At 40.2% G+C, this 27098-nt stretch overlaps 1 protein-coding gene across 1 annotated transcript in view; it reads right to left on the bottom strand.

Moving 5' to 3' along the window:
* The window catches only part of tesk2 (testis associated actin remodelling kinase 2), a 37143-nt gene extending 12689 nt beyond the window's left edge, over positions 1-24454 (bottom strand). The window contains exons 1-5 of the mRNA XM_010756458.3: positions 24059-24454; positions 19990-20412; positions 18800-18919; positions 13509-13630; positions 11031-11079 (exon numbers count right to left, since the gene is read on the bottom strand). Of these exons, the coding sequence (XP_010754760.3) occupies positions 11031-11079; positions 13509-13630; positions 18800-18919; positions 19990-20112 (414 nt within the window). The 5' untranslated portion in view covers positions 20113-20412; positions 24059-24454. The remainder of the gene's footprint in view (positions 1-11030; positions 11080-13508; positions 13631-18799; positions 18920-19989; positions 20413-24058) is intronic.
* Positions 24455-27098: the final 2644 nt, after the last annotated feature.

The raw sequence follows: 27098 nt of genomic DNA on the forward strand, positions 1-27098 counted from the left end.
AGATATTCTGTGTAAACAGACCCGGGCTGTGTTTTATAAATCTCGTTAGCTTTCATTTAGAGTCATAAACACAACACCGATGTAAGAAACCATGTCATCGACTGATAGAAATCAACTCCTGCATCCGTGACATCGCGTGTTCCTGCCAACTTCTTCATACGCCGTAGTAAGCGGCGAGGAAGAGGAGCCGTCGGTTCGTCTAAAAAAACATTACTGCCTCCTGACTCCATGCTGACTCCACGCCGGTCAGACATGCAGGCGTCGGTACGCAGGACCAATTAGAAGTGAAACCTGGGCTTGCATGGATCAAGTATCTCGAAATAGGAATGTTGATCTCAGACCAGTTTCCTCGAGTCATAAAAAAGAACCAAGCACTTTATAGTACACTTAACTTTGACCTTGAGTAGCAGATTATAGTGGAAACAGGGATATTTCTCTCCTTGTGTGGACCAAACCAGAAGTGAAGTAAAAAACCTGGCTTCAACCTGGTCGAACGTTTCAGCAACAACAACAATAAACACCATCCTTGTAAGTGGCTGAACAAACATTGAATTAACAGCGTGCTTTTAAAGAGGAACTGGTGTTACGAGAGGGGGGAAGTTTCTGTCAGGCTCGATAGTGACTGGACTGGATTGTATTGGAGTACAGTCGAGTCTGAAGCAGTGGTACCGAGGGGTGAAAGGCTGAGGAGGCCAGGGAAGGATATAAAATAGGTGTCTGTTGCCTTGCTTGAATTACAGTTTCCTTTCCTACCACCTTCTTTTCCAAGAATTTAGTCATCTTCTTGAAACAAAAAGGAAGTGACTTTTACTGACTGTGAAAGCTGAAATCACAAATTTCACAGACTGAGGACTCTGTACAGTTGCTGTACCTTTAGGTATGGTCCTCCTGTCGTTGTCCCCGCTGAGTGGGACGCACTCGTGCTCCGTAGCTTTGCTTTAAGGCGAGCAAGAATCTCCTCGAGGTGTCTGACGATTTCTGGGAAGGACGGACGGAGCTTAGGGTCCCATCTGGAGGGAGGAGACAGAAGAAGATGCAGTGAAGGATGAGTTTATGTACAGTAAAACTCGGTTAAAGCTGCAGACAAAACTAAATGAGATGCTCGAAAGAGAGAAATTAAGTCAATTTAATAACCGGGGTGTTTGGACTCGGATGGGGATAAAGGAGACAAGGATGAGAAAAACGAGACAAGGATGAGAGGGATCGAGGGAGCCAATACAGGATCAATCTGCAGGGTGCTCCTGCAAATCTTTAATGCCCTCGTCCTCTGCGGTTTGTAATTATGAACGAAAGAGAATCAACCCAGTATAGTCCAGTTTTTATGATGATTATAAGCAAAGATCGCATGGAAAAGTATATTTGATACTTGATATTCCTCTTTATTTCAGTAATTACTCAACTTAGCGACAAATAAATGTTTGAATAACGAGAAAATCCAAATCTGCAGAGCGACTGATTCCAGCTTTTAGTGAACAGAAGACTCCCCTGGAGGGCGAGCTGAATCAGATTATTCAACTAATTAGATTGCCCTGGGATATTAGTAATAGTTACGTAAGAAATTAAAATACATTATACAACCGAAACATTTGTGAAATCTCTCAACACAGAGGAAAGTCACCTTACTGTTACAGTGTGCAAGATTTGGGAATTTTATTGGCAAAATATGAAAAAGAAATGTAAATCTTTAATTAGTGTGTTTTAATTAATGTATAATCGCCTGAAAATAAGGACCGCTGTGTTTTCTTTACTTACGACAAACAGTAGTCCAGAGCACATAAACAAATCTTTATGTACAAAGAGGTACATGCTTTGAGGAGGGTGAGGAGTTCAGTTGGTTGCAATCCTACACACTAGTCCTTTAAACACGGCCACCTCGCAGTAACTTTGCAGATACACAGCTGCTCCTCAGCGCTGTCACGAGTAGACAGGGATCGTTACACTACTGTAACATCTTGACTGACAGAGGCCGGGACAGGCCGACTGGACGGGAGTGTGACGGACTCACATTGCAGCAGTTTGAAAGCCAGCTGGGAAGGTCAGGCGGACAGTCCCCGACCATGTGCTGGAACGTGTGATAGTCCAGGCCGAAGTTCTGGTGAGGAGGAAGGACGAGGGGAGAAGACAAAGAGAGTGACAAAGAGATCTGGATCTATTAAAGTTAAACAGAAATTCATATTTACTGTTCTAAAAGTGGAATAAAGCTTCATCAGATGTCTGACACGCTGCGACGCTTCTGCCAAAAGCAGCTTCATGTCAAAACTAATCCCGACGTCGGCCCTGTTGACTGCCAAGCTAGTTTGACTCTGTCAGTCCACTGACAGGCTGTAGGTACATCTTTTATTAGTTTATGTAAATTATGTAAAAATATAAAGACTTTTGCATCCCTCTTTGCATATTAAAGGATAAACATGTATCTCATACTAGGAAAGTCTCATACAAAAGTTAATGAATAACAACTATAAAACCAAAACTGGATATTTGAAGCTGATAACAAAATATTTTAAAAGTCAACCTTTTTATATTAGTTCATGCTTGTTTTTCCAAAATAAAGACGGGTGCCTTATCACCCTGAGCAGTGATTTTACTCCTCTCCACCGGATGACCTTTACACACATTTTACACACTGAGGATTAGTACTAACAGTTTTTTTTGGGATGCCAACAGATCAACCTGTGTACAAAGCAAACATGGCGATGATGGGAGTAGTCACCTCTGTGCGGGGAGGAAGTCCGGGTCGCCTGGACCCTTGCGATGATCTCACACAGGATTATACCGTAGGAGAACACGTCGGCCTGAAAACAGATAGACTGGTTTATTATCAAAGGTGAACATTTGTGGATATTCCCTAATTTCTGCTAAAAAGTACAAAACCAGTAACTTCTCCTCCAGTAATGACTCCCAAATCATTATTTTGCTGTGTATCACACAGTTTTTATGATCCTTTACCCTGATCTGATTAAACCAAACTTATTCTGGCGGTCTTATTTGAGTTTATTAGAGGTCAGAGGTCTTTACCTCTCGTGTGAGCTCATCTCTCAGCACCTCTGGAGCCATCCAGAAAGGAGAACCGACCACTGAAAGCTTCTCTCGTTCAGCACTACACACACGCACACACAAAAACACAGACACACACAATGTTTGACGTTTATGTAGAACGCGTTGATGTATCTGATCAATCATAATAAGGAAATATTAGTGTCAGATAATTGAATAAACTTGAAAAGGCTCAGGGATGATTGTTAAACGTTGTGTTCTTGGTTAAATCACGGAGGCAGAGCAGGTGTCACTTCGTCTACACACATTATGTCAACCTGATGAAAAGTTGGTTCAAAACAATCCTCCCGTGACTCGGCGCACCACCAGGAAGAAAAAAACCATCCTGACCCGGGTCGTGTTGTGTGTAAATGAAGCCTGGAGCATAGCAGGAATTTTCCTGCCTACTATAATATTTGTGTTGAGGTGTTGGCACTTGAATGAAAAAGCCACTTTGAGTCCATTTGTGGGAGCGTGTGAAGTCATTTCTTTCGGTCTGCCTCTGTGAACAACAACAACATCTCTGACAACCTCAGAGATAAAAAGAAGCCGATACTGAGGATCAGTGCGAGCATGCAAATGTGGAAAATAAGCCCACTCCGCTGCGGCTTTTTCACTCAAAATTACCCTCTTGCTCTGTGTGTACCCTTTAGTTAAGACTAATTGCAGTTTGAAATTGTACCACGCAGAGAATGACTGTCGTCGTACCGTACAATCATGTTTTTTTTTTTTTTTTTTTTAAAGATTCGAGTTAGTCTGCGTAATGAATCTTGCTCTCTAATCCTTTAAGTTCAGCGGCTCTTGCTCTGTTTGGATTTACTTGGGTGAAGTCCGACCGCACCTCGTCACTTAGTCATAACGATGGGTGTGGAAATAATTTGTGCATTATTCATACCGTTACATCCCCATGTAAACACGCCTAGATACACATGATTATAGACATACTATGCCCCTCCTTCATCATGCTACTGCAGCAAAAACCCAAACCGCTGCACTGATAGTACCCGCCTGTTATCGAAACACTGAACTATACAGCCTGCTGTAATGTTAGTGTTGGACACTTGTGTTAATAAATAACCCAGAAAACCTGATATGAGGAGGAGGAACACACTTCACTTAGTTACAAATAGCTGTAAGAAGAAAACAGAAAAGAACAAAAAAAATACTGGAGTGGAGAGCAGACAAGGACAAAGTGATGATCGCATGCTGGATACATATTTTCTCCCTTTATGGACGTTTAAAATAAATTGCAACCAGATGTGACACTCTCATATCTTGACTAGTTTCCAAAGTGTCAAGTGGAGCTTAAAAATAGGCAGATGAAGCCCGATAAAGCTTTAAAGCTCCACTCATCAAACCTTTAAAACCAGCTTAAAAGTAACAAAGCTACGACCAGACCACTGAATTATTACGTTGTTATTGCAGATATAGTGACAAACACCTGGTTAGTTACATATTAAGCAGACGAAAACAACATAAGCATCTATTGGGGTCATGTTTCACCACTTAGAAAAGTCACTATCTCACCATACCTCACCGTATATCTAGACTTTGTTCCCCGGCCTCCTCACTAATGGTCTGTTTACGGTCTGTTCATTTTGGTGGTATTTTCATGAGTTCACGATAACAGCTGAGACTCAACCACAGAGTTACTGTGCCATTAAAAACCAAGCAGTTCGCTGAAAGAGGCTACAAAGCTCTGTCATGCTGGAGTGCAGCCCCTTTCACACCACAAATTCATTAGAGTCAATGTCAAAAGTTTTGATTAAGTACGGGGAGGAGCGTCCAAAGGTTCCCTCTTTTTTCATTGAACTCCTGCTGGTTATGTAATTACTAATAACGATCTGGACTGGGTTTATTTATGTCGAATCAGTGGAGAAGTCCTTACGGATTGGTGGGGATCTTTTCTGCCAGGCCAAAGTCTCCCACGACTGCTGATAGGTGTTGTCTTCACATTTAATCAGGCAGTTCTGCGAACACAGAAGAACATTCGTCATTATCAGGCACGTTTAGTTTTGGAAGTTGTGCCATTCACACTCTGAGAGAGACGTTTGTCGTCAAACTTCCACTTCCTGACTGAACTTCAGGCCTCTCAGTAATATTTAAATGTAAATACCTTCACAATAGAAAAGAGGAACTAAGAGGACATTTCATACGCACTGCTATAAGGACTCTTCCTCTTCGCTACTTGTAAAAGAACTACTTGTAAATCTACTGCTACCAATTGTTGCAATGGTCATTAATGTCAACCGGCGGCTCTATAATTACACTGCACTAAACAGTACGTGCACTGTTGACATCACTTGCAACAACACGATGGTTAGGAAACTGAAATTGGTAGCCACAGATGAACGTTGTTCTGTTACTTACAATTTATTCATACGTATCGTTCACTACTTGGCATAATTCATGATATAATCTCTAAAACACAGGATCAAGTTACAGGGAGAGTAACTTGAACAAATATTATTTAAGAAAGTTGCTTTGTCCAACTGAGGTAAAAGTCCTAAACAAATTGACTTCTATATTCTGCAAGGCTATGACTTCCCTTGCATTTCGCTGCAGTGAGCAACTATAAGTGTAGACAGCGCTGAATATGAGTTAACAGCAGGTGCACGCTGTCCCTGCTCCAAGCCAACATGGCTCTGGGTCAAGTTGGAAAACTAGAAGCTGCCTGGTACAGATAATCGCATGTGACGGTATGTTCTTTACAGAGAGGTTAACAGGTCTAGGAGTAAGAGTATATTTAACTTTCTATCCTAGGATCAAACATTGATATAGCTGTTAAAACCAACAATGTGTCTCTGAATTAAAAAATACAAGTTAAAGCTCAAAAAATAAGAAAACAAAACATATCTACTGTGGATTTTTTTTTAAACTGACTAGACGTGCTAATACTTTGTAGCGCGGAGCCACAAGGAGGCCTGCAGTTCTATTCTCGCTGCGGTTTCTCCTCTTAATGACCAATTCGCCGTCTGGCTAACCTTGGAGGTGAGGTCCCGGTGGAATATTCCTTTGGAGTGCAAGTAAGCCAGACCGCTGGCGGCCTCACAGGCCGTTTCACCCTCGTGGGCCAACTCAGGTGTTTGTTACTGTCCAGAAGCTGCTCCAGGTTTCCGCCATTGATGTACTGCAAGAAGACAAGAGAGAGACACAAGAAATAAGACGGAATATTATAAATTATTCATCTTAGGAGAATTTCAGTTTTCAATTTCAATGATTTCTTTAAAAAAAATGGTGCTAGGACGACAAACAGTTTGAATCTGTATCCCTTCTGTCAGGAATGGCACACCTACAACACTACTTGCAGACAGAATTGCTGAATGTGTTTATGTTGCATATAAAAGCATATTTCTTTTAGATTAGCCATGCGGCCTGGCTTTGAATTACAAAATGTTCCAGTCAGGCTGCGTATGGTCATTGTATTAGTGAGCAGGGCAGACGTCAAACTGCTTTTCACATGTACTAGAGGTGAGATGTTTTCCTCAGTTGATGTGAATACTCCAATCAAACAACATTTTGTGTTGCCAGTGACTGAGTGACTGACCCGCTGTGTCATTAAATACTCAGCACACTTATAAACTATAAAGGTACTGACACTACATTACACAATCGGCTGCCTATCCAGGCGGCTCACTGAGTGGTCGACTGGTTTGTGGGTTGTTTGGGTTACAGATGGCCTTCCTGCCGGGCCCTTAGGGCTCGCTGCTGCATCGACCAACTGTCTGAATAAAATCTGGCCGGCAGTCTGTTCGACTGTCTGACAGAACTGTTAGTTTCCTACTGACGCCTGTGGACGAATGCGTCTGTGACCGCTGTGCAGGCTGAAGGGTGGCAGCCAAAAGGACAAATCAGTTCAGTGGTTTAAAAGTACCCGGGGTCCTTCACTCTGTCTGTCAGCTTTGATCCAGTAGAGCTTGTCTGACCGCGCTGCGTGCATGCAAACGCACAGACACGCTAATCCCATGTCACGTTCCGAACACAACGGTGGTTAACTGGTAGGACTGAGATGGGATAAAGAGATGGGCTGGTTTAGCTGGTTATTGGTTTGACTGACAGGCACAGAAGTAGGACGTAGAGGGCTGCTGAGGAGAGGAGGAGGAGGAGAGGAGGGGAGGAGGAGGAGGAGGTCTTTACGCAAATTATTAAACTGGGTTTCTGGTTAGATTATTTCTAATCTAAGTATATTTTTTATAATAAATGTAAATCTGAATGCATGTCTTGAATGAGACATTTCTTCAGACCACTGTGTGCTGTGATGGTTCAGCTTCCAAAGAACAATGTCGACACAAGAAGATAAACTAGAGCTACAACAATCAGTTGATTAATTGGTTCATTGTCAATTATTAAATTAATGCTGACTATTTTAATAATTGATAAAAGTTTTAAGGTTAATTTCTTAAGAAATCACTTCCTAATTCTCTGATTTGAGCTTCTCAGATGTGAATATTCTCTGGTTTCTTTTGTCTTCCATGACAGTAAACATTCAAATATCTTTAGGTTGTGGACAAAATTAGACATTTGAGGATGTTGAGAAACCGTAATCAAGATATTATGGACCAAACAACTAATTGTCTAACACAGAAAATGATCAACAGATCACTCGATAATGAAAATCATCTGAAGTTGTAGCCCTACTTGTTAAGGAAGGAAGCTATCCTTCTACATTTGTTATTTAAAGTAGAAAAGGTGCATAAGTGGCTTGATGTCAGATAGATTCAGTATATATTAGAGGCCAAAATAGCTCATATGGAAAAGCTGCTGTGCCAAACAAGTTCAACTCATTATCATACAGTTACATAAGAAATCAATGTAGCTATGTTACATAATGTTTTATGGATCTACTGGCCAAGTCACTTATACAAGCTGTTTGTTACAGCTCTATAATATCTCTATACACTATAGAACTACTGTTTCACATATCATCTACAACTGCTGGACTGTTTTTTAAGGCTAAGACTATTTAAATATAGTGAAACATTTGTTATAAATACCCGACATAAATAATCTTCATACACGTTGCATGCTGTTTCAATTTAGATCCTAATCATCAGTTCAGAAAGGAGCGATGCTATAATGCCCCCCAAAAGCTTGCAGTCTTATACCATCAAATGTGACACGCGCATACACCCCGGTTCAAGACGTCAGAGGATTACAGTATTTGTCCAACAAATTCCTCAGTGGCCACAGAGTTCAACATCTGTTGTCTTGCCTGGTTTTTGTTGAAGAGAGATACAACAGTGGAAAAACTCCACTAGAGACAACACAACTCGGATTAAACCTTTATCATCTTATTTAAAACACCCGGTTTGTTCTCAGACTGGAAGAATATGCAGCAAATGCATCTGGTCCAAAAATACAAATCATGTGGTTTAGAGGAAGAGTGCACCTGCTGCGTCAACGAAAAGTAACTGACTGGGAGTTAAGTCGCAGTAAAGAAAAACAACAACTGATTTTTCCTGGAATTTGCTTCATCCTATTTGTGGAGTTACTGATACACCACACTGATTACTTGACACACATGATCCTCACTGATCATGTATACTATAGACTGCTGATGAGAAACATACAGCTGGTTGCAACTGTTGTGGAAATTGCTGCGCCGCACTGTGTTTTAGGTTAAAATCCTGGAAGGCTTAAAACAAAAGAATCCTTGTTTGCCGCCGGGAGCAGCTTCAAACAGCAGAATAATCCTGCCATGGGTCGTGATTTACCATTAGTCCAGATTATGATTGCAGAAGCATTTCCTATACGGCGTATTATATTGAGTGGGTGCCACAAAATCTGTGCATTAAAAGCATTTTATTTATTAAGTTTTTAGACATATCAAGACAGAAAAAAATGGTCGCTGTATTAAAACATTAAAAACTAATGACACATCACAGCTTTCCACGCTTTTCAGGAAGTTAGCATGCAAAATATAAAGACTGTCGCAGGAAGTAATGCACCGTTATGACACAGTAATCAGATTTTGCAAAAGATGCTGATACATCTCAGCGCTCAACAGAGTCTGACAGGGCTGAACCTGAGTCAGCCGACCCAGTTAACACTTTCGTGGAAGACGGACATCCATCAATGTCTGACGGTGCATTCGTGTGTCCAGCATCATATTTGTGAAGCTTTCGAGGGCTAATTCAATGTTAATCAACATCTTGGGTGTTTCAATTTTGTGACGATGCACAGCAAACTAACAAACTTCAAACTGTTTTCTTTTGCCCAGTTATTTTGTACGATGCTGCATGTGTCTGTGCATGAGGGACAGCGAGTTTCTCAAGGTAGCTTGGGGCTACGCAGTAACTTAATTCTCCATTTCCTCTGAGCACGGCCGCATAGTCGGGGTCAGGTAACAAAACAGCATGAGGCTGCCCTGCTACCAGGGTCAGAGCATTCATTTTGGTCCTGACAAGACACATCAGGACCTGTTTACCCTGCAGCAGGAATACAAGACCCACCACAGTGTGTGCATGCATATGTGTGTGTATGTGTCTCACGATGAATGGACTCACTTTGCCTCAGCACAGGAAGAAGATTTGGTATCTTGCGCGATGTGTGATGTCTTGCGCAACTTCAAAACGTCAGTGCCGGTCTTTGTCGGGGCTACAATAGAACATTCAGTGTGCAATGCAACAGTTTAATCAGGCACATGTGTGCGTGTGCGTGCTTGGAAGCATCTGTAACAGTGTATGCTTTGTGGATGAATCGTGTGTTTTGTACCTTTTGTCTACATTTATATGTTTTTACTCAATGACTGTGTGTTAAAATACAATACAGCTCTAGCACAGAAGCTCTGGACCACCGGGAGGATGAAGGTTTTCATGCCTGTGATGAGCGGGAATGCTGACGAGGAGCAGAGCAGAAATGGGCACCTAAACCAGACCCATAATAAAGTTTTTCCAGGTGCAGAAAGATTTGGTGCATGTGTGAAGAAGTTTTCTGTACAGACATATAATTTGTGTAAAAGTTTTTTTGTAGCTGTAGAAATATTCTGTGTACGTGTTTTGTGCAACAGTGAGTTTTCACTAGTGGACTCTGCCTGGACTGGGAACTCAGAGGAGTTGGGGGAGTGATACACGTCAAGCACAGGCGTTTCGGATCACCATTAAGATGTTTTCAGCAGGGAAATTAGAGCTTCTTGGTGAATCTTTTGGCTATAAAGAGTAAGAAAATAAGGTGATGTCTTCATAAGGCTGTTTTGTCCAAGAAACAGGAATATAGTTTTCTATAATGCAACAAGAAAAAGCAGTAATGCTTTTCATTCCCATTCCACCAAACTCCCAAGAACTTTAGAAAAAAAGAAAATGAAATTAGATTATTTTGATGTCGAGGAGCCTTCTGTCTTTTTTCTGTTTGGCCTTGAAAAGATATCCACACGCATCTGCACAAATGTCCTCTTTTAGATTCAGTCAAAGTGTATCTGCCTGACCTTTGGCACAAACAGTCGTTTCATTAAGAAGCTAAATATAACTACTACTGTGTCTGCAGCAGCTCAGTCATTCAACTACTGCTCATCAAGCGTTTTCGGTGATTAATGATTATCACAAACACAAGTGAACTGTCCCGCTCTCTCGCACATGGATGGAAATACACAGGTTAAATATAGGCTTTGTACAGCCCACCGTAACACTAATGGTGTGTGTCCTAATATCAAGCGTCTGTATCAAATTCTCCTTCCCTCTTTCTCTCTCTCTCAAAACACACAGACGCTCACAAACACAGCCTAAGTGTTATGTCTACGCAAGAACATTCAGTGCTTGGTTCTCCACAATTACAGACTAGTGTGCTCCTGTGATGTGTTCATGGATGACGTGAGGTTCACCTGAAATAGTAGGAACAAACACACGAGTGTACCAGTTCTCTCATTCGCATGCAGACATGTGAGGTACTCGAACGCAGGCACACCGGCGCGCTACCTTTTATTAGTAGAGACACTTTGATCTCACGTATCGTCGGCTTGTGCGTGAGCTTTAAATGTGAAATGTTTGTGTTTGTTTTCCTACCTCTGTCAGAGCGTGAAGCTGGCCCTCATGGACACACACTCCCATGAACCTGCAGGATCACAAAAGAGATGCAGGATGAAGTTCCAGGAATACCATCATTTACTTTCTAAGAAAATACAAGGACGTTTATTAGAACTGATTTGTGGGCTAAAACACATTTTACTTCTTCACAATCTAAAGAAGAGTTGGGAGAAAACCCCCCTCTCTTAGTTTAAACACTTGCCCGGCAGCGTCATATAAATTAAAATGACGTGGAAGTATTAAAAAAAAAAAACGTAACACTTGGATGACCTCCTCGTCTGCAGGTAAACAGAGAAAGCAGGAAGAATAGATCAGAAAAGATTCCAGCAGACAAGACCAGACAGACGATCACTGCGAGACTGTGTGCTGACAGGAGGATAATAACAGCTCGGTTGCTCCACCTGCATTCCATCCATTTCTCCCTCCACCTATCCATTTCTTCATACTTAATAAACAGAAACACAATCTTCCACGCTGCTCTTTCACTTCTCCGTTTCAACCACACCGATTATTTTAAGCAATAGAAGAAAACCTGCCTTGTTTCAGCTCGATGACGTTTTTTTTTCCTCACCGTTTTGATAGATTATTAAGAATCGTCTTCAAGCCCAAGAAGATGGAAAATATCCTGAACCCATTAAGCACCATGCCCTCCCTCCCCTCCTTCCCTTCAACTAAAGTGAAACAATGTGTGTGTGTGCAGAGCAACATATAAACCAACTTTTTTTTTCACGAGCAGCTCATAATTCTGAAAGCGGTGAAAAAGGTCAACTCTGTAGGTCCTCGTTGGATTTTAGCGAACAATGCCCCCCTCAGTGTCTGCTTGTTAACACACAGACACACTCACACAATTCACTAGGAATGCCCAACAAAGATAGCATTGTAAAAAAAAAAAAAAAAAAGATACTGTGCATGTGTGTGCATGCACAAGAGCGCACACAGACGTTTATGCATGTATGTGCATGTTCATAAACACACCAACTCTCTCCCACTCAGGATCCCAAAGAGAGAGAGAGCAGCGTGTGAACTTGACAGAAAGTTTTTTTACTACAGAACGATAAACAGAAAAACAATTCCCCGGCATCACAATGTAAATAAAACTGCAGGGATTTTATTAAAGTTGCTATAAAGTTTTATTTTGTCTACTGACTTTTCCTTTTCCTGTCGTAAAAAACACAAGGCAAGCAAGGTTTATTTGCATAGTATCTTTTAAAAACAGCTCTTTAAAACACAACAGAAAATACAATAAATATATAAACTTAGTGACAGAGCAGTGATGAGTTGCCCTAAATCCAATAAATGACATAAAGTGCAGTAGATAAATGGCTTGGTTAAAGCCACAGGAGAACAGAGGGATTTTTAATTTCTTTCTTCTATAAATAACTAGTAGCCACTAGCCAGAGTAAAGACCTTATGTAACGTGATGTGCTCTGTTCTTGTTATAACTCTCTTGGCAGCAGTGTTTTGGATGTGCTCATGTTTTTGGGTGAAAAGTCATTTTACATTCACAGCACACCAAAGAGAGACCAAAGAGACTTTCACCTCCAATATTTGTGCATTTTATTTATGCATTTCTGTCTTGTTCGTACTGTTTTGTGTTGTAGAAAACACCTGCATCCTCCTCTGGTTTAGGTTTAGTCTAAATGTGCGTTGTGCGTTGAGGTAGAAAAGCCAGTCAGCTGTCTACAACACATTAAGTCCCACCTCCATGTCATTGTGACTGGTTAGAGTCAGGTGTAAGGGGCTCACAGTCTCAGCTTTGCCCATTTTTTCTGATAATATCGGATATAATCTCCCCAAAAAAAGAAATGAACCTGATTGTTCAGAGCTATGTCCAGTCCCCTTGTGACAGAGAGGAACCTCCTCGCTCTTTTCGCCTCTAGGCAGCTGCTCCAGCTCTAACTCTAACAGGAGCTGGCAGTCTAGAAAATCCATTGTTAATAGGCTCTGTGTTTGACACAGTTTCTAGTCAACCCCAAAGGAAACAGGTCACAACCACAGACTCATGAGTGAGCGAGTGAGAGAAGAAGAGAGACGCAGCGGTAGAGACGGATAACACGATGCATATTTAAGACCTGAAAGTGGCAGGTGTTATAAGAAATGATTAATATAACGTGTAACGTCATTTATGTGGAAATAATGAGGATTTATTTTTTATTATTAACGGTAACTGAGTGACTCTTAAGCCTGAAAATAATCCTAAAGCGAGCTCATTCCAAGTTATTACTGGCATCTCTTAATGAACTGAGACATAACACGCCTTTTGGATTAGAAATCACCACCAATGATCAGCTCCTTTTTGACTAATCACGTTTTACCACGTAGCTGATACGTTACGCAATAAAGCAGTAATCAACTAGAACAACAAAAATGGGAGATAATCACATTTAATTTGGCCGGCTGAATATTTTAGGTAACTCCTGACGATACAGTAAGTTAGTCAGTTATTCAGTTACTGACCTGAGTATGCTTGGATGGGAAAGCCGGTTCATCAGTTGGACCTCTCTCAACATGTTTGCCCGGTTGCTGCTCAGCTTGTTCATCTTCAGAGCCATGACTTGGTCTGAAGCTCGATGACGTACCTGTGAAAACAGTCAGATGATGCCACATTTTCAACATGCTGCAAATACAGTCAAGTACGATTAAACAAAAGGCTAAATGCCAGTATCTGTGCTCTGGGGTTGTATAATGTTCATTTTTAATAATTTTCATTTTGGGTGAATATCTTTAAGCCTCGAAAAGTTTGTAACACTGCTCTTCGAGGCTGAAACAACAAACAGAATCTGGGCTTATGCAGCGATTAAAGAGAGGAAGCAGAAAAGGAAGGCCGCACATAAAAGAGAACTGAAATGAGGTCAGTCGCTGCTGACCGGCCATGACAAAGTAGATGTGTCAATCCAGGGCTGCACAATCAATTTTGTGTTATTGTGCATTGGGATTTTAGTTTCCATCTCATTGTTAGACAGTGGCAGCATCACTATCCATCTATGTATGGTTGGCTGGAGCTTATCCCAGCGTGCCATGGGTCACGGCACGAAGATGACACTGAAGCCTGCTAAAGTTAACGCTACGCGTGAGGCTACGACAGGAGAGTGTAATAATAACAGCATGAAATATGATTATGTACACAGTGTTAGACAGTGTTAGAAGGTAGTATGTTGGTAATGGGGTTCAAGACAAAGCCTTAAAGTACAAAACTGAAAAACCAAATGTGTCTCACTGCTGGGCTTGCGAGATCATAAACGCAGAGGTTACGGACAAATCAGTGTCCTGCGAGGAACTACTGACAGCTTTGGCCTGAGCTGCAGACATGCTTTATCTCCAGGTGCGTGTGATTCAAAAACAACAATGCAATGCGCATCAGTTGTATCCAAACTGGATCTTAGAGGCGTATCGTTGGAAGAAGAGCAAAGAACGACACTGAATGTTTCCGAGCTTCCGTCACCTGACTTCAGTAAGAGCTACATTATATGGTTCGTTGATCTGAGTGGTTCAAGATTCAAGAGTCGAGATCCGGCCTGTGCGTGTCTTTTTCCAAACAGCTTTCAAAAGACAAGTCCCCAGATGGTTCTGTGTAACAATCTGGTTAAGTGTGAAGTGGAGCAAGGCCAAAAAAAAAAAAAAAAAACAGCGCTCCTAACATCCCTCTTGACTGAGCAGTGTTCAGGAGGGAATCTGAATTCGAAGATTTAGTTCTGAGGCAGAAACAAATCCGAATGTTTTTATTAACGTTAACCGTGCTGCGTGTCCCTTCGCTGCACGTATCACCTTTTCAAAAAGGAAGTTAATCTGAGGTCACGCCGCAGGTTTCAGAGGTGCCGCAGTGCAGTACATTAATTACTAAGAACCTGACTTCTGCTCAATACACTCATATGTATATTTATATGCAAACAGGATCCTGCAAACCACAGCAGGCGACGCATCAAATGACTGAGCTGCTGCAGACACATCTATCTACCTCCACTTGTAGCCCATTTCCTGACAGCAGAGACATAATTAAGACCGTGATGCAGGTTTTAATAGCAGTTTAAAAGGCTAAATTGATACCCCTGTGTGTGTGTAAAAGGCAGACAGCCTCACTGAGAGCTCCAGACGAGGAATATAAGTGCAGGAAGTCATTTGGAAGCAGTCTACATACATGCAAAACAGATTATGGCATCCATTATCACACCTGACCTGCTGCATGTTTGACATTATAGATCAACACCATGACTATTCTAAAACCACATCAGTCTACATGACATGAGAGGTGCACTGGGTGAGAGGACATGTGTTTGTTTCGCTGGTTTCAATGGTGAAACATTTGGACAGCCTATATTCTTCTTGATAATAGCTCTGTCAAAGCTTTAATTTGTTGATATATAGGTTACCAAAGAGACTGTCAGTCATTCGCTACAAGAGCTTTAGATCATCGTCTAACAATGGCTCTTTGACTTTGTCCCATCACCGCAGCTATGGTACACTGGTGACACAATGGATGGGCAGTATCGCTTTACATCAGGAAAGAGTATTGACAGACGGGACAAAGTCAATATGGATTATATAGGAGGCTTTAACGATGAAAGTCAATGGACAAAACTGCAATTTCAGTGTTTGGAGACGTCGCCATGGAGGGAGAAAAATCAAAAATGGTCTATATATAGCAGAAAAAGCACAACAGATCCTGGTTTGTGGGAGCTTTCTGTGTACGCTTCCCTCTCTGCCTCATACATAGAGACACAGAAATCGCTCTGTTCAAGTTCAAAGGAAGGGGCCTGGCTATAAGAGCCGACAGTCTCCACCGCAGGACAGCAGAAACAACAGATGGCCACTCCTCTGAAGGCCTCCTCCCCCACATCCGTCTATCCTCCTCCGACCCCCTCCTCCCCTCTATTCCTCTATTCCTCACTCTTCACATCCCCCCATCTGCATTTAGTCCCGATCCCCCTCTTTCTCCTCCTCGCTGTGGCCTCCAACAAACCGTCATCCTTAATCCTCATCTTACCCAGTAGTCAACCCCAAGTTCTCTCCTTACCCTCTGCCTTTCTGCTCTTTTTACACTCGTATCTCCTTTTTTTCACTGCTCATTTCTGGAAAACATACCCCCAGTGTCCTTGTCCTCCAAACCATTTGTCCCATTTCTCCTCCTCCCTCCCAACCCAACCTCTAAATCACCTTCCTCTTCATCTCCTCCACAGCCCTCGTCTGTCCCCCATCGCTTGTACTCCACCTTTCAACCCCCATTTTTCATCCCCTTCAACAGGCTTGCCACCCCAGCTCTCTGCCATCAAAAGCCTTTTTCCCTCGCGGGTTCCTCCTCCTCTTAGCCTCAACCTCCATCACCATTAATTTCACCACCTTTTTGTTCCCTGTTTCTATCTGTCATTCTGCTTGACTATGAGCTTTTCATCATTCTGCTCCATGTCCTTTTTTTCTTCGTCTGTTTACCTATGCAGAAAAAAAGTATGAACAGATATTTCCATTACTCAACGAGAGGCTAAGGCAGTAATTGCACGCAGGAAGCGTGGTCCACAAAAACGTGCTGTTTGACTTGATTATGCATTATTTGTTGGAAATTTAAACCTTGCCTGAACATTTATGAGAGCTAAAAATATGTATTTAAGCCGCGCTTAGTTCTTTCCCAACAATAAATGGTTTGACTCGTTGTTTTGTATAATGTGTGACAGTGTTTATGATGGTATGGTGTAATAGTTAATATTCTTATAGTGTTTTCTATGATATCTATGTAGAGAGGAGAGTTTGAATGTAACTGATGTGGACATATTTAGACTCATCATCCCAGTATCAACAAGCTGAGATGCAGTTTTCAAACAGCAGCATGATAACAAGCTGATTCATGTAAATTAAAATGGATTGAATTTGTTTCACTCACTGATACGTGATGCAACGGTAGATATCATTGAAGCTGTTGGCTGTTCATTTGTGGCGTTCTGCACTTCAGCAGCGTGTTATGAATAGTGTATGTGCTGATGTATTTTGTAGGTTGCCCGAAAAATCTCTGCGGCAAACATTTATGGTACTTAGACATTTTTTGTTCAGCAAGATAATCTCCACAAATGATGAAATTATGATGAACTTAAACTCTTGTGTTACAGACTGAATTTTTAAAGCATCTAACTAGAAATCCATTCAAAAATCCCATTGACTTCAAGACAAGGGCACCGGAAGTCCAAAGATGCTAACTCTTTTCCGGGTTTTAGGACTCATTCCTAGAGCACTCAATAAACTCTGGTGTTTACACGGCCAACAATGGGGTGTTTCAGACAGCTGAGCACAATGGGTTCCAATAAATTAATTACATAATATAGTTTTAATGTATATATTATGTGATTAAAATCACCAATAGCTGTCAGACACCATCAACAGTATCATCAATCAGCCTACACTTAAGATGTAACCTGCCAGAGGGACACAATGGAAAATAAATCTGACATGAAACTGCATTTACTTTAATTAATCAGATTATTTGCCTTCATATATAAAGAGACCACAACCCTTCACCATGGATGTATTATAGAAGTGAATACCAGACCCAAAGATGGCACCTAATCAGTCCAACGAGCATTATTACATCCTGATAATGTGGCCCAATGAATACTCGCAGTAGTGGGCCCCATTTCAAATGTCTTTTCTTTGTGAGAGTAAAGTTTTACAAATATAAAAACTACATAGAGCAAAAAATTCCTAGTAGAAAGTTATAAGTGACCTAGTTTGCAGTTTCAGGTGTCCTGTCAGCAGTTTTTTTACCGATGTCTCTTTTATGAAGAGACATCAGTCTATAGGGAAAATCATTTTTGGTCCATGGGGGATTTTTGTTTACCACGAGTTGCCACTGTGCAAAACTGGAAACAAGCCTGAGCTGCGGTGCGTATCCAGGTCTTATTAATATATCTATTCCCTTCCCCCATACTTGTGACCATTACTTAGCATCTTTAATAAAATGGCCATAAACATCTATCGTCACAACAAAGCAGCTTCAAATAAAATGCGGTCTATCGAGGCTTGTTATTTATTTCACAGAAGTGCAACTTGAGTGTCAGATAAGTGGTTACTTCACACTGCCTATCTAAACCAAATCGAGCCATGCTGAAATTTCCCACAGTGCTTTCTTGCCTTGTTAACACAAGCAACGAGAAGAGATAAGAGACATTATATTTGTCTGCTGGTGTTTTATTTAAAGAGAGAGACAAGAGAGAGACTACGCTTCGCAAAGCCAAAGCAATAAAGCCAAACGTGCTTGTGTGACTCCCGTTCACATGCCTGCAGGGGGGAGAGAATGAAGTAACAGGGTTAACAATCGCGTGTTGAAGTGATTGCAATCTAACTTGACCTCAAAACGTCCAGGAGAGACGAGTGAGTGAAGAGAGATCAGTCTTTGACCAATCAAGCATATCAACCTAACAAGATTAGATCGAATGATCATCGCATAAACTTGTGAGGGACATGCACAAGTTCTCTATCATGTCTGTGATAAAGGAAAAGGAGTGGCTGCTGTCACGGACGAGGGAAAAAGAAATCAATCGTGAGGTCAAATGAGTAAGCGTGATCTGAGAGACTGCCTGACCTATTATTAACCACCCTTGGATGGATGGATGGAGTGAGACATGAATAAAAAATGAGACCTGAAAACAAAACAAAAGGGACGGAAAAGGACAGGAGATAAAGTCACGCGAGGAATGAGAAAATCAAGGAGACGCCGAGGAAGCTCAGGAAAGATAAGAGGAGAAAGAAAATCGCTCATCTCCACCCACCTTGAAGACATCAGAGAAGAATCCCGAGCCAATCCACTCACAGGTGAAGTCATCAAGGCGTGTAAGACAGGAGAAGGCACTGATGAGGGCTCTGTAGGATGATGGCCACACCCTGCCCACCTGGGAAAAACAGGTACAGACTGGTATCAACAGGTTAAGATGTTTTTAAGTCGTGGGCACGCTGCAAGACCTCTCCCACAACTTAAGATAGATAATGTTGCCTTTAAGTGGGTCATAGACGAGAAGATTAGACATACAGACAGATTTGCTCAGTCCTGACAGGCAGAAAGACGAGCACACTGAAGTCTCCAGGTAACTCCATAAACCACAACAACATGAGTTCTAGTGTGTATCTGTCCTAAAACTGAATATTTTAACTCAATAAATCAACAGAGTTGATGTTCATTTATGCTTTAATTTGCACAATGATTAAAGGCAGATTGTGATTACTGTGTATTATCTCTAGTCTTAATTTAAACATGAATTAATAACTATACTCATCAAAACACGGCCACTTTGAATCTTACACCTAAACGGAGTTTCCTGGTTCTGTTCTTTGTCACAATAACTCTGATAAGATCCAAATTTTCCCTTCACGTCTTCAGTGAACTGTGAGTGAACTGTGTTGTAAACTTCCTCATTCACGACTAAAGCTGAAGCAAATGTGTTAATGTGTTTTTTAATTAGTAATTTCAATTACTTTGTTGAGCAAAGGTGCAAGACATTGTTGGTTCTAGCTTCTAAATTTTGCTGCTCGTGTGATAGAAACCGAAGATTTCTGGGTTCAAATCAGTTGCTGTTCTACTACTGCACGTACACTGCAAGTGTTTCTCCATTTTGGTCATTTTATTCGTCATAATTTCCTGTGTGCGCAACTGTGACACCGACAGGTCGGTATTCATTTGCGAAAATCAAACAAACTGATCTTGAAGACTCTTTATCGGATGGATTGATTCCAACTAGATCAGAAGGCAAATGTTATGAATCATTAAACTTTACGTGATGAGAGACGGATTTTATCTCCTGACTGTGCCCACTCAGTCCAAAATCAATCAATAACAGGCCCGATGTTTATTTTATGTGCTGTATTACTTCTCTACCCAAAGAAGAACGTGGAAACAATATAATGAATATCAATAGTTCTTTTAAATTCCTGCACAGGAACGCTGTACACGGTAACGTATACTGACCTGTGAAGGCGGGCCCATGCCCATCTCGCCGACCCCTACCCCTCCTAGACCATCTTTATCCTCATTGATCCGTTCTGGACGCGTGGGGAACCCAGCAATGGAGTTGCGTTTATTCCGGTCCATGGTGACGTGAAAGACGGTGATACCAGTGAGGGTAATATGGGCCTTTTTCTGTAATGTACCCACATGACAAGAGGACTAGATTGTTGTGATGAGTTCCACGGCACCACAGAATTCACTCAGTTTGCGTCTTGGAGAAAATCGGTTTAAAATCGTGTTCAGGGCTATCCTGGTGATGCACCCTGGCTGGATCCAAGATGTTTCCTAATAGTCCAGTTCCTTGCGGCTTGTAACTGGGGGGGGGTTCACCCGGATGAGAGGGTTCTCACATGTTTGACAGATGTATAGTGAGCCCCTGGAGACCTGGAGAAAGGAAAGAGGAGAATCAATATTAGGTCATTTTGTGTGGTTTCAAATTAAGAAGAGTTTAATGGCAGTGGGGTTTATTGTTTAAAGATTCATAGCTGGGCCTCAAAGGATTCATGCATATGTTTTTTGTGAATCCTACTGTCATATAAAAACATTACGATTACATCCACTTCCACTCTCAGAGAAACAAAAGCCAGCAGAGTATTCTGTATGAAAAGTTTGGAAGCTCTAGCCGCAGACTGGTCCCAGCTTTAGGGTGGATGAGACAAGCCGGTATTGCTCAACAGGCCCAAATGTAATGGCTCTAATAGGGACCGATTGTCCAATTATGGGAGATTAGCCAAGGAATAGCTCAGGTCCTGAACCTTTCTGCCATCCAAAACAAAATCAGCAGGGTACAAAGGGTAACAGGAAAGGAAGTCTTGGCTAAAGGTCTTTTTTTTTTCATACACCCGTAAACAATGTGGCTTTCATATCTAACTTCTGTCTAAGAATATCTGAATCCAGAGTTGATGAAGTTTGGTTATGAATTTTTTTTTTCAGAGAGAAAAGCTCAGGAAAACGATATGGAAAAACACATTCCTTTTCACTGAGGCCGGGGAGAAAAATATCCTCAGCTATTTTTTCTTTTTTTTTTTAAAAAGACACGTCTTTGAAGGAATGTTTGTCATTGAGCAATCACACCGAGTGATTGAGCTTCTTATGCTACACGAGTAAAGCAGCCTTAAATTGAGACTGAGTGAAGAGAAATGACCTTTCAGAAAGGATCGGAAAGTACTGCATCATCATGGAGTACAACACATGACAATATACTGCTGTGTGTATTATTTTATGCATTTAATGCAATACTAACTTCTCATTCTCCAGGTTGCCAATGATTTATTGTTGTGTGAGGGAGATACACAACATTCAGTTGTAAATTTTGTCATGGATGATGGAAAAAACTTTAAATATTTTAACTTTGTGCAGTTACTGTTCAGTGTTCTTTTACTGCCCTGCTCTCACCCAGTTTGCCATCGACCATATACATGAATCCATGTGAATGCAGCGTTATTCTGTAATGTTGACATCATACGTGATGAAGAGTTTGGTTGATTAAAGGTTTGCTGAGGGGTTCTGAATGTTGAGCTGTTTTTCCATGTGTGGGTCCCCGTTTTGTTTATCTCATGCACTCGCACACGTGCAGGTTACGCAACACACACTCCTGCCAATCACACTATCAACAGCTGCAGGTCACATATGTAAAAATATGCTTAAAAAAGAGAGGGAAGAGGGAAACTGCATGCAAATGAGCGTGCATGCAAACAAAGCCGAAGTGATTTTAAACGTATCGTATGTCATTTTAGCACGAGGGGGTCTCTCCCGTCAAAACAATAACAACAGGCATAGTTTAATGACGTTGTGAAATAGTGTCGTGGGAGTTGTTGTCTTCATTGTGAAACAACCACAGCTGAGGAAACTCTATCTGACACGTCCCAGACAGAAACGTTCATGGAGGAGGTCAATTATGTATTTAAGTTTTATTCAGGTTCAGTCTTGTTCGTCGACTTCCTTCCTCAATCTCGTACATGTCCAGCGTTTACCCAGAAGTGATAGGAACTAGAGGCAAGTGAGGAAACGCATTAAAATTATGACTTCGTCCACTTCAGCTGGGTTAATGAATGCTGGAACCATGAAAATGTAACTTTTAAAATGCAATGACAGAAAGTAAACAATGACTAACTTTTCCTTTGTGTTTGAAGTATTCCTTTAAGTACTCGTGTCCCCGAATGAGTCCATGCATATCATAAAAAAAAAAGAGTCAGAGTTCACACTATCGCTTTTACTACTACAAAGCCTGCCATTGTGTACTCTGAGATTTCTGTTCCCACGTGCTGCGTGAGTACACTGCTGTCATATTTTTCAGATGGAATCAGAGTTTTACAATGTGTTTACACAAGACATAACTGGAATAGTTCGGTAAGACGGGTCCCAGTAAATGAGCAGGAACAGTGGGTTAAAAAAGTAAGAGGGACACGGGTTTAAAGAGATATAACCCACCTACAAGTAGAAACACAAAAGTCAGCCCTAGGCCAAAGGGTCTCATAAGATCAGATCCTAAAAACAGCATCACGATGACACAGCCAGATTCTGCTGTGGTCTGTTACCGTTACATCACAGACACTAGACACTGAGAGATACTGTAGACCTACTGGACAACCTCTGACATCATTCTCTGTCCCCGGCCACGTCCTTAAAAGGCTTCTCATCCTCTTACTTTATTTTTCCCCTGTCCAGTGACACTTCATTTTCTGCCTCGCTGCAGAAATAAAACCGCCCGTGCCAAAGCAAATGCAAGCCGCTCTGCCAGGCCGAGGCTCTTTTTATTACATTTTCACATTTCAGTAGCTTTGCCATCCGACGAGCGAGAACAGAGACGCACTTTTCATCTATGTCATTTTATCCGAGTTGACGAGAATAGGTCGGGCGAGTTTACATATAAATTCACCCACGGTTCAAAACAGCTACCAGCAAACAAAGAAGAGTTTCTGTATCCGCACACCCACATCAGTGGTCAAAACCGCCCCTTATGGACTAAACTCAAACGTCCTACGCTGACTAGACTTTACACATGCAAATTATGCGCGTGAATAAAAACCCTGAACGTGTGTTGTTCTAAAAAAGATACTACGGGTGGATACTACAGTGGGATGATGAGAGCAATAAACACCCACTTCTTGCTACAAGGAAGAACTTCATGCCACTGGAATAAACGTTATACGGTGATAATCCTCAAGGAATGAACTACGCCGCTGGGAATCTTCTTGATGCAAGTGAATCGAAGAAAAAAAAAAACAGGCATGACTCCAAAGTTACTATATTTGTTTCCAAACTACTCCCTGTTGCCTAAATATTCAAAGGGCATGCATTTAAAACACCACAGCAAAGGGACTACACATGGAAAAAAGGGTGGATTTTTCTTTTAAAAGCCAGCTTTTTTTAGGGGGAGTCTGTTGCATACTCCAAAAACAGATGGGACATCTCTAAAGCAGGCCTCAGGCCACATGTTTTAACAGTAGTTTAAAGGGAGGGAGGGGAGCTAAACAGTCTCCAGCTGTGCCCGGTGGATTACAGACTAATAGAAGATGTCAGCAGTAAATCAAAAACCTAAGTGATGTTATAATGAGAGGTTGCAGCGAGTGTCTCTGAAAGGACACACGTGAAGTATTAAATGTGTTTGTTCACAGAGAAAGACTGAGTGTGTACACAAAAATTCAAAATAAGATCTAATTATGCTGTTAAAACTGAGAGGACATCTACTAATGCCTTGTGTAAACTGTTTTTTTTAGTAATGTGACCTTAAAAAGAGCAATCTTTGTCAAGTATTTGAGCAAGGTCACAACAAAAAAGTGAATAAAAGCCTTTTTATCTGACCACAAACTATGATATGTGAGCTGCTGCATACCTGTCATTCCTCAAGGGTTTAAAAAAAGTCCATGAAAACATTATATCTGCCCGTTATCTGGCAGCTTTGTGTCATAATGTTTGTATGTAACAAATCACATTAAGCACAACGTGGTTTTAGATGAAGCGTTTAAAAAAAAAAAATGTAAACAAACCAAAAAGAAGCAACAAGTTAGTTCAAGTTTAGCTCGCTTACCTGTTTTTACTTCATGGGGATGTTTGTAGGAGACACTTTAAGTTTGGTTTCATGCCTTTTTCAGGTTCGCATTTATCCAAAAAATTAAAAAAAAACTGGAAGAAGTTGGTCAACGCAGCTAGCTTCAGTGTTAGCCGCGACTGGGCTACTAGTTTGTCAACAAAAGTCGAGCCAAGCTAAAACACACACACAGAGAGAGAGAGAGAGACACACACACACAACAGAGACGGTTTTAAATTCCCAAAGCTGAATGTCGAAGTGAAGTCGAAGCCTGTTTCTGTTGTTTCTTGTCTCTTGCTCGCAGCTCGGTGTTTTCTGAGCGGGGATAATGTTTCAGGCGACTGTTGCTGTTTGACAGCTCCGGCTCACCGCGAGGAACTCCCCACCGGCCCCGCCCACATGCGGTTGATTGGCAGGTGGATGAGCCAATCAGCGGTCAGGGAGGAAAAACTATATATATGTGTGTGTTTAACTCTATGAGTTAAGAAAATAAAATACACAAGTATTTCAAAATAAAATTAACTAAATCAGGGGTCTTCCTTTTTTTTTTTTTAAATAACTGACAATTTTCACCAAAATTTACTAACATTTAATAAACAATCATAATTTTTTAGCAGTCATAATCATCTATCTATCTATCTATCTATCTATCTATCTATCTATCTATCTATCTATCTATCTATCTATCTATCTATCTATCTATCTAGATTTGCCTTATATTTTCTTAGATATACTTTTACTTGTACATATTATATATTTCATGTGTATTGCTGTTTGTTTGTTTAACTCTACAAATTAAGAAAATAAAATACACGTTTTTTATGTTAAGTATTTCAAAATAAAATTAACTAAATCAGGGGTCTATCTATCTATCTATCTATCTATCTATCTATCTATCTATCTATCTATCTATCTATCTATCTATCTATCTATCTATCTGTATTTTATATGTCATGTGTATTGCTGTTTGCATGAGGCATGCTGTTTGTCCTGCACATATGGCAATAGTGTTGACAATAAAGTTGACTTGACTTGACTAAAAACTAAAGAAAATCACCATTAAAATAAGAACTAGGATCAATCACAAGCAGTAGATACAAAATAATAATAATATGATACAAAAACTGACTTACTTTGAAAAAGCTAAACTGAATAAATACTGAATGTAATATTTTAAATTTTTTATATTTAATCACTACACAGGATTTCTGACACGTGGCCAAATGCAACCAACCACGTCTGCTAAGAAAAGTCTGTTTTGGTTTACAAATGAAAAACACCCTCAGCTACCACTTCTTTTGTTAAATGTCATCTTTATTGTGTCCTTTGATGTGCATTAAACTGGAGTTTGTATTTTAATTATTCTTCGAGTGAGAAGATTACTTTAACAGACGACCAAAATAAAATCAAATGTTTAAGGGGAATTTATTGGCCAATAAAGAAGTTATTGCCATGTGATGTATTTAATTCATATAGAGTGCATTTCATTGTAGGGTTCATTGCAGGTCAGTAAGGCAATCATACAGATCTAATTTAATCAAACATTTCCCACAAGGGCAGGTGCTTTGACCTCACCTTTTCTGCTCTCATGGAAATAGAGCATCATCTAGTGGACAACACTAAGCAGCACACCATGAGCAACAGCGAGATAGTGTCACCCAGAGCTATCCTTATAGTTTCTTTGAACATGTCATGCATTTGGGCAAGTTTTGAGATACATTTGTGGGGAAAGAGTCCTCTGTGTGAACAGCTGTTGATGCAGTATTAAAGCATTGATAGACACGTCAGCTACTCCTTCTGTGTGTGCTGTCAGAGTACCAAACAGGAGCAGACTATTCAGGGTATTGTTTATAGGACCTAATAATACATACTGGCAAAGCTGGACCAACAGGGCAAGGCGTGCAACTATAAATCATAAACTAAGCACATTTATTCAAGCACTGCACTTCAGTACAAAGCGAGGTACTTGACTAGAGTAGTCTCTTTTCATGCTACGTTTTACTTCTCAATTTGATGACTTACTGTTACTTTATAAATTAAGATTCTTTCATAAAAGACATACAAGGCCTATGAATTATTATGTTTCATTGTCGCTTAAAGCACTCTAAATACAAGTAGAGCAGAAATAATTCAGACTGTTGATCAATTAGATTAGATTAGTTATTTTTAATGCAAAAACATTTCACGGTTTCAGCTTTTTTAAATGTGATTTATTGCTTTTTTACTTTAATCACTTTAATTAATGTATGATCATTTTGAACATCTACCACTGAGACTACTATCTATATATATTTATTTAAATTAATATGTAGTAATAAGTGCAGTGCTTGAATAAATGTGCTTAGTTTATGATTTATAGTTGCCCTGTTGATCCAGCTTTGCCAATATGTATTATTAGGTCCTATAAACAATACTCTGAATGCTTTCTATGACCCCCATAACAAAAAGGCCATCCAAAAACTCATTGAGTGACAAAAACAACAAATATTTTTTTAAGCTGAAAGTTCTCATAGAGATGACTTATATGAGTTGTAAGTCATTTGATATGATGTTATCATAATTTTGAGAATTTGACATAGAAAGTCACTTATTAGAATTTTTTTCTAATAAGTGAATCAACATTATTATTGTTATTATTATTATTATCATTATTGCCATTATTATTATTATTATTGATATTATTATTATTATTAGTAGTAGTAGTAGTATTGTTGTCATTAGTATTATTATTATTGTTGATATTATTATTGTTGTTGTTAGTATTATTATTGTTATCATTATTATTATTATTATTGATATTATTATTATTATTATTGATATTATTATTGTTGTTGTTGTTGTTAGTATTATTATTGTTATCATTATTATTATTATTATTGATATTATTATTATTATTATTGATATTATTATTGTTGTTGTTGTTGTTAGTATTATTATTGTTATCATTATTATTATTATTATTGATATTATTATTATTATTATTGATATTATTATTGTTGTTGTTGTTGTTAGTATTATTATTGTTATCATTATTATTATT

The sequence above is a fragment of the Larimichthys crocea genome, chromosome II, assembly GCF_000972845.2.
Source record: "Larimichthys crocea isolate SSNF chromosome II, L_crocea_2.0, whole genome shotgun sequence".
NCBI classification, from domain to species: domain Eukaryota; kingdom Metazoa; phylum Chordata; class Actinopteri; family Sciaenidae; genus Larimichthys; species Larimichthys crocea.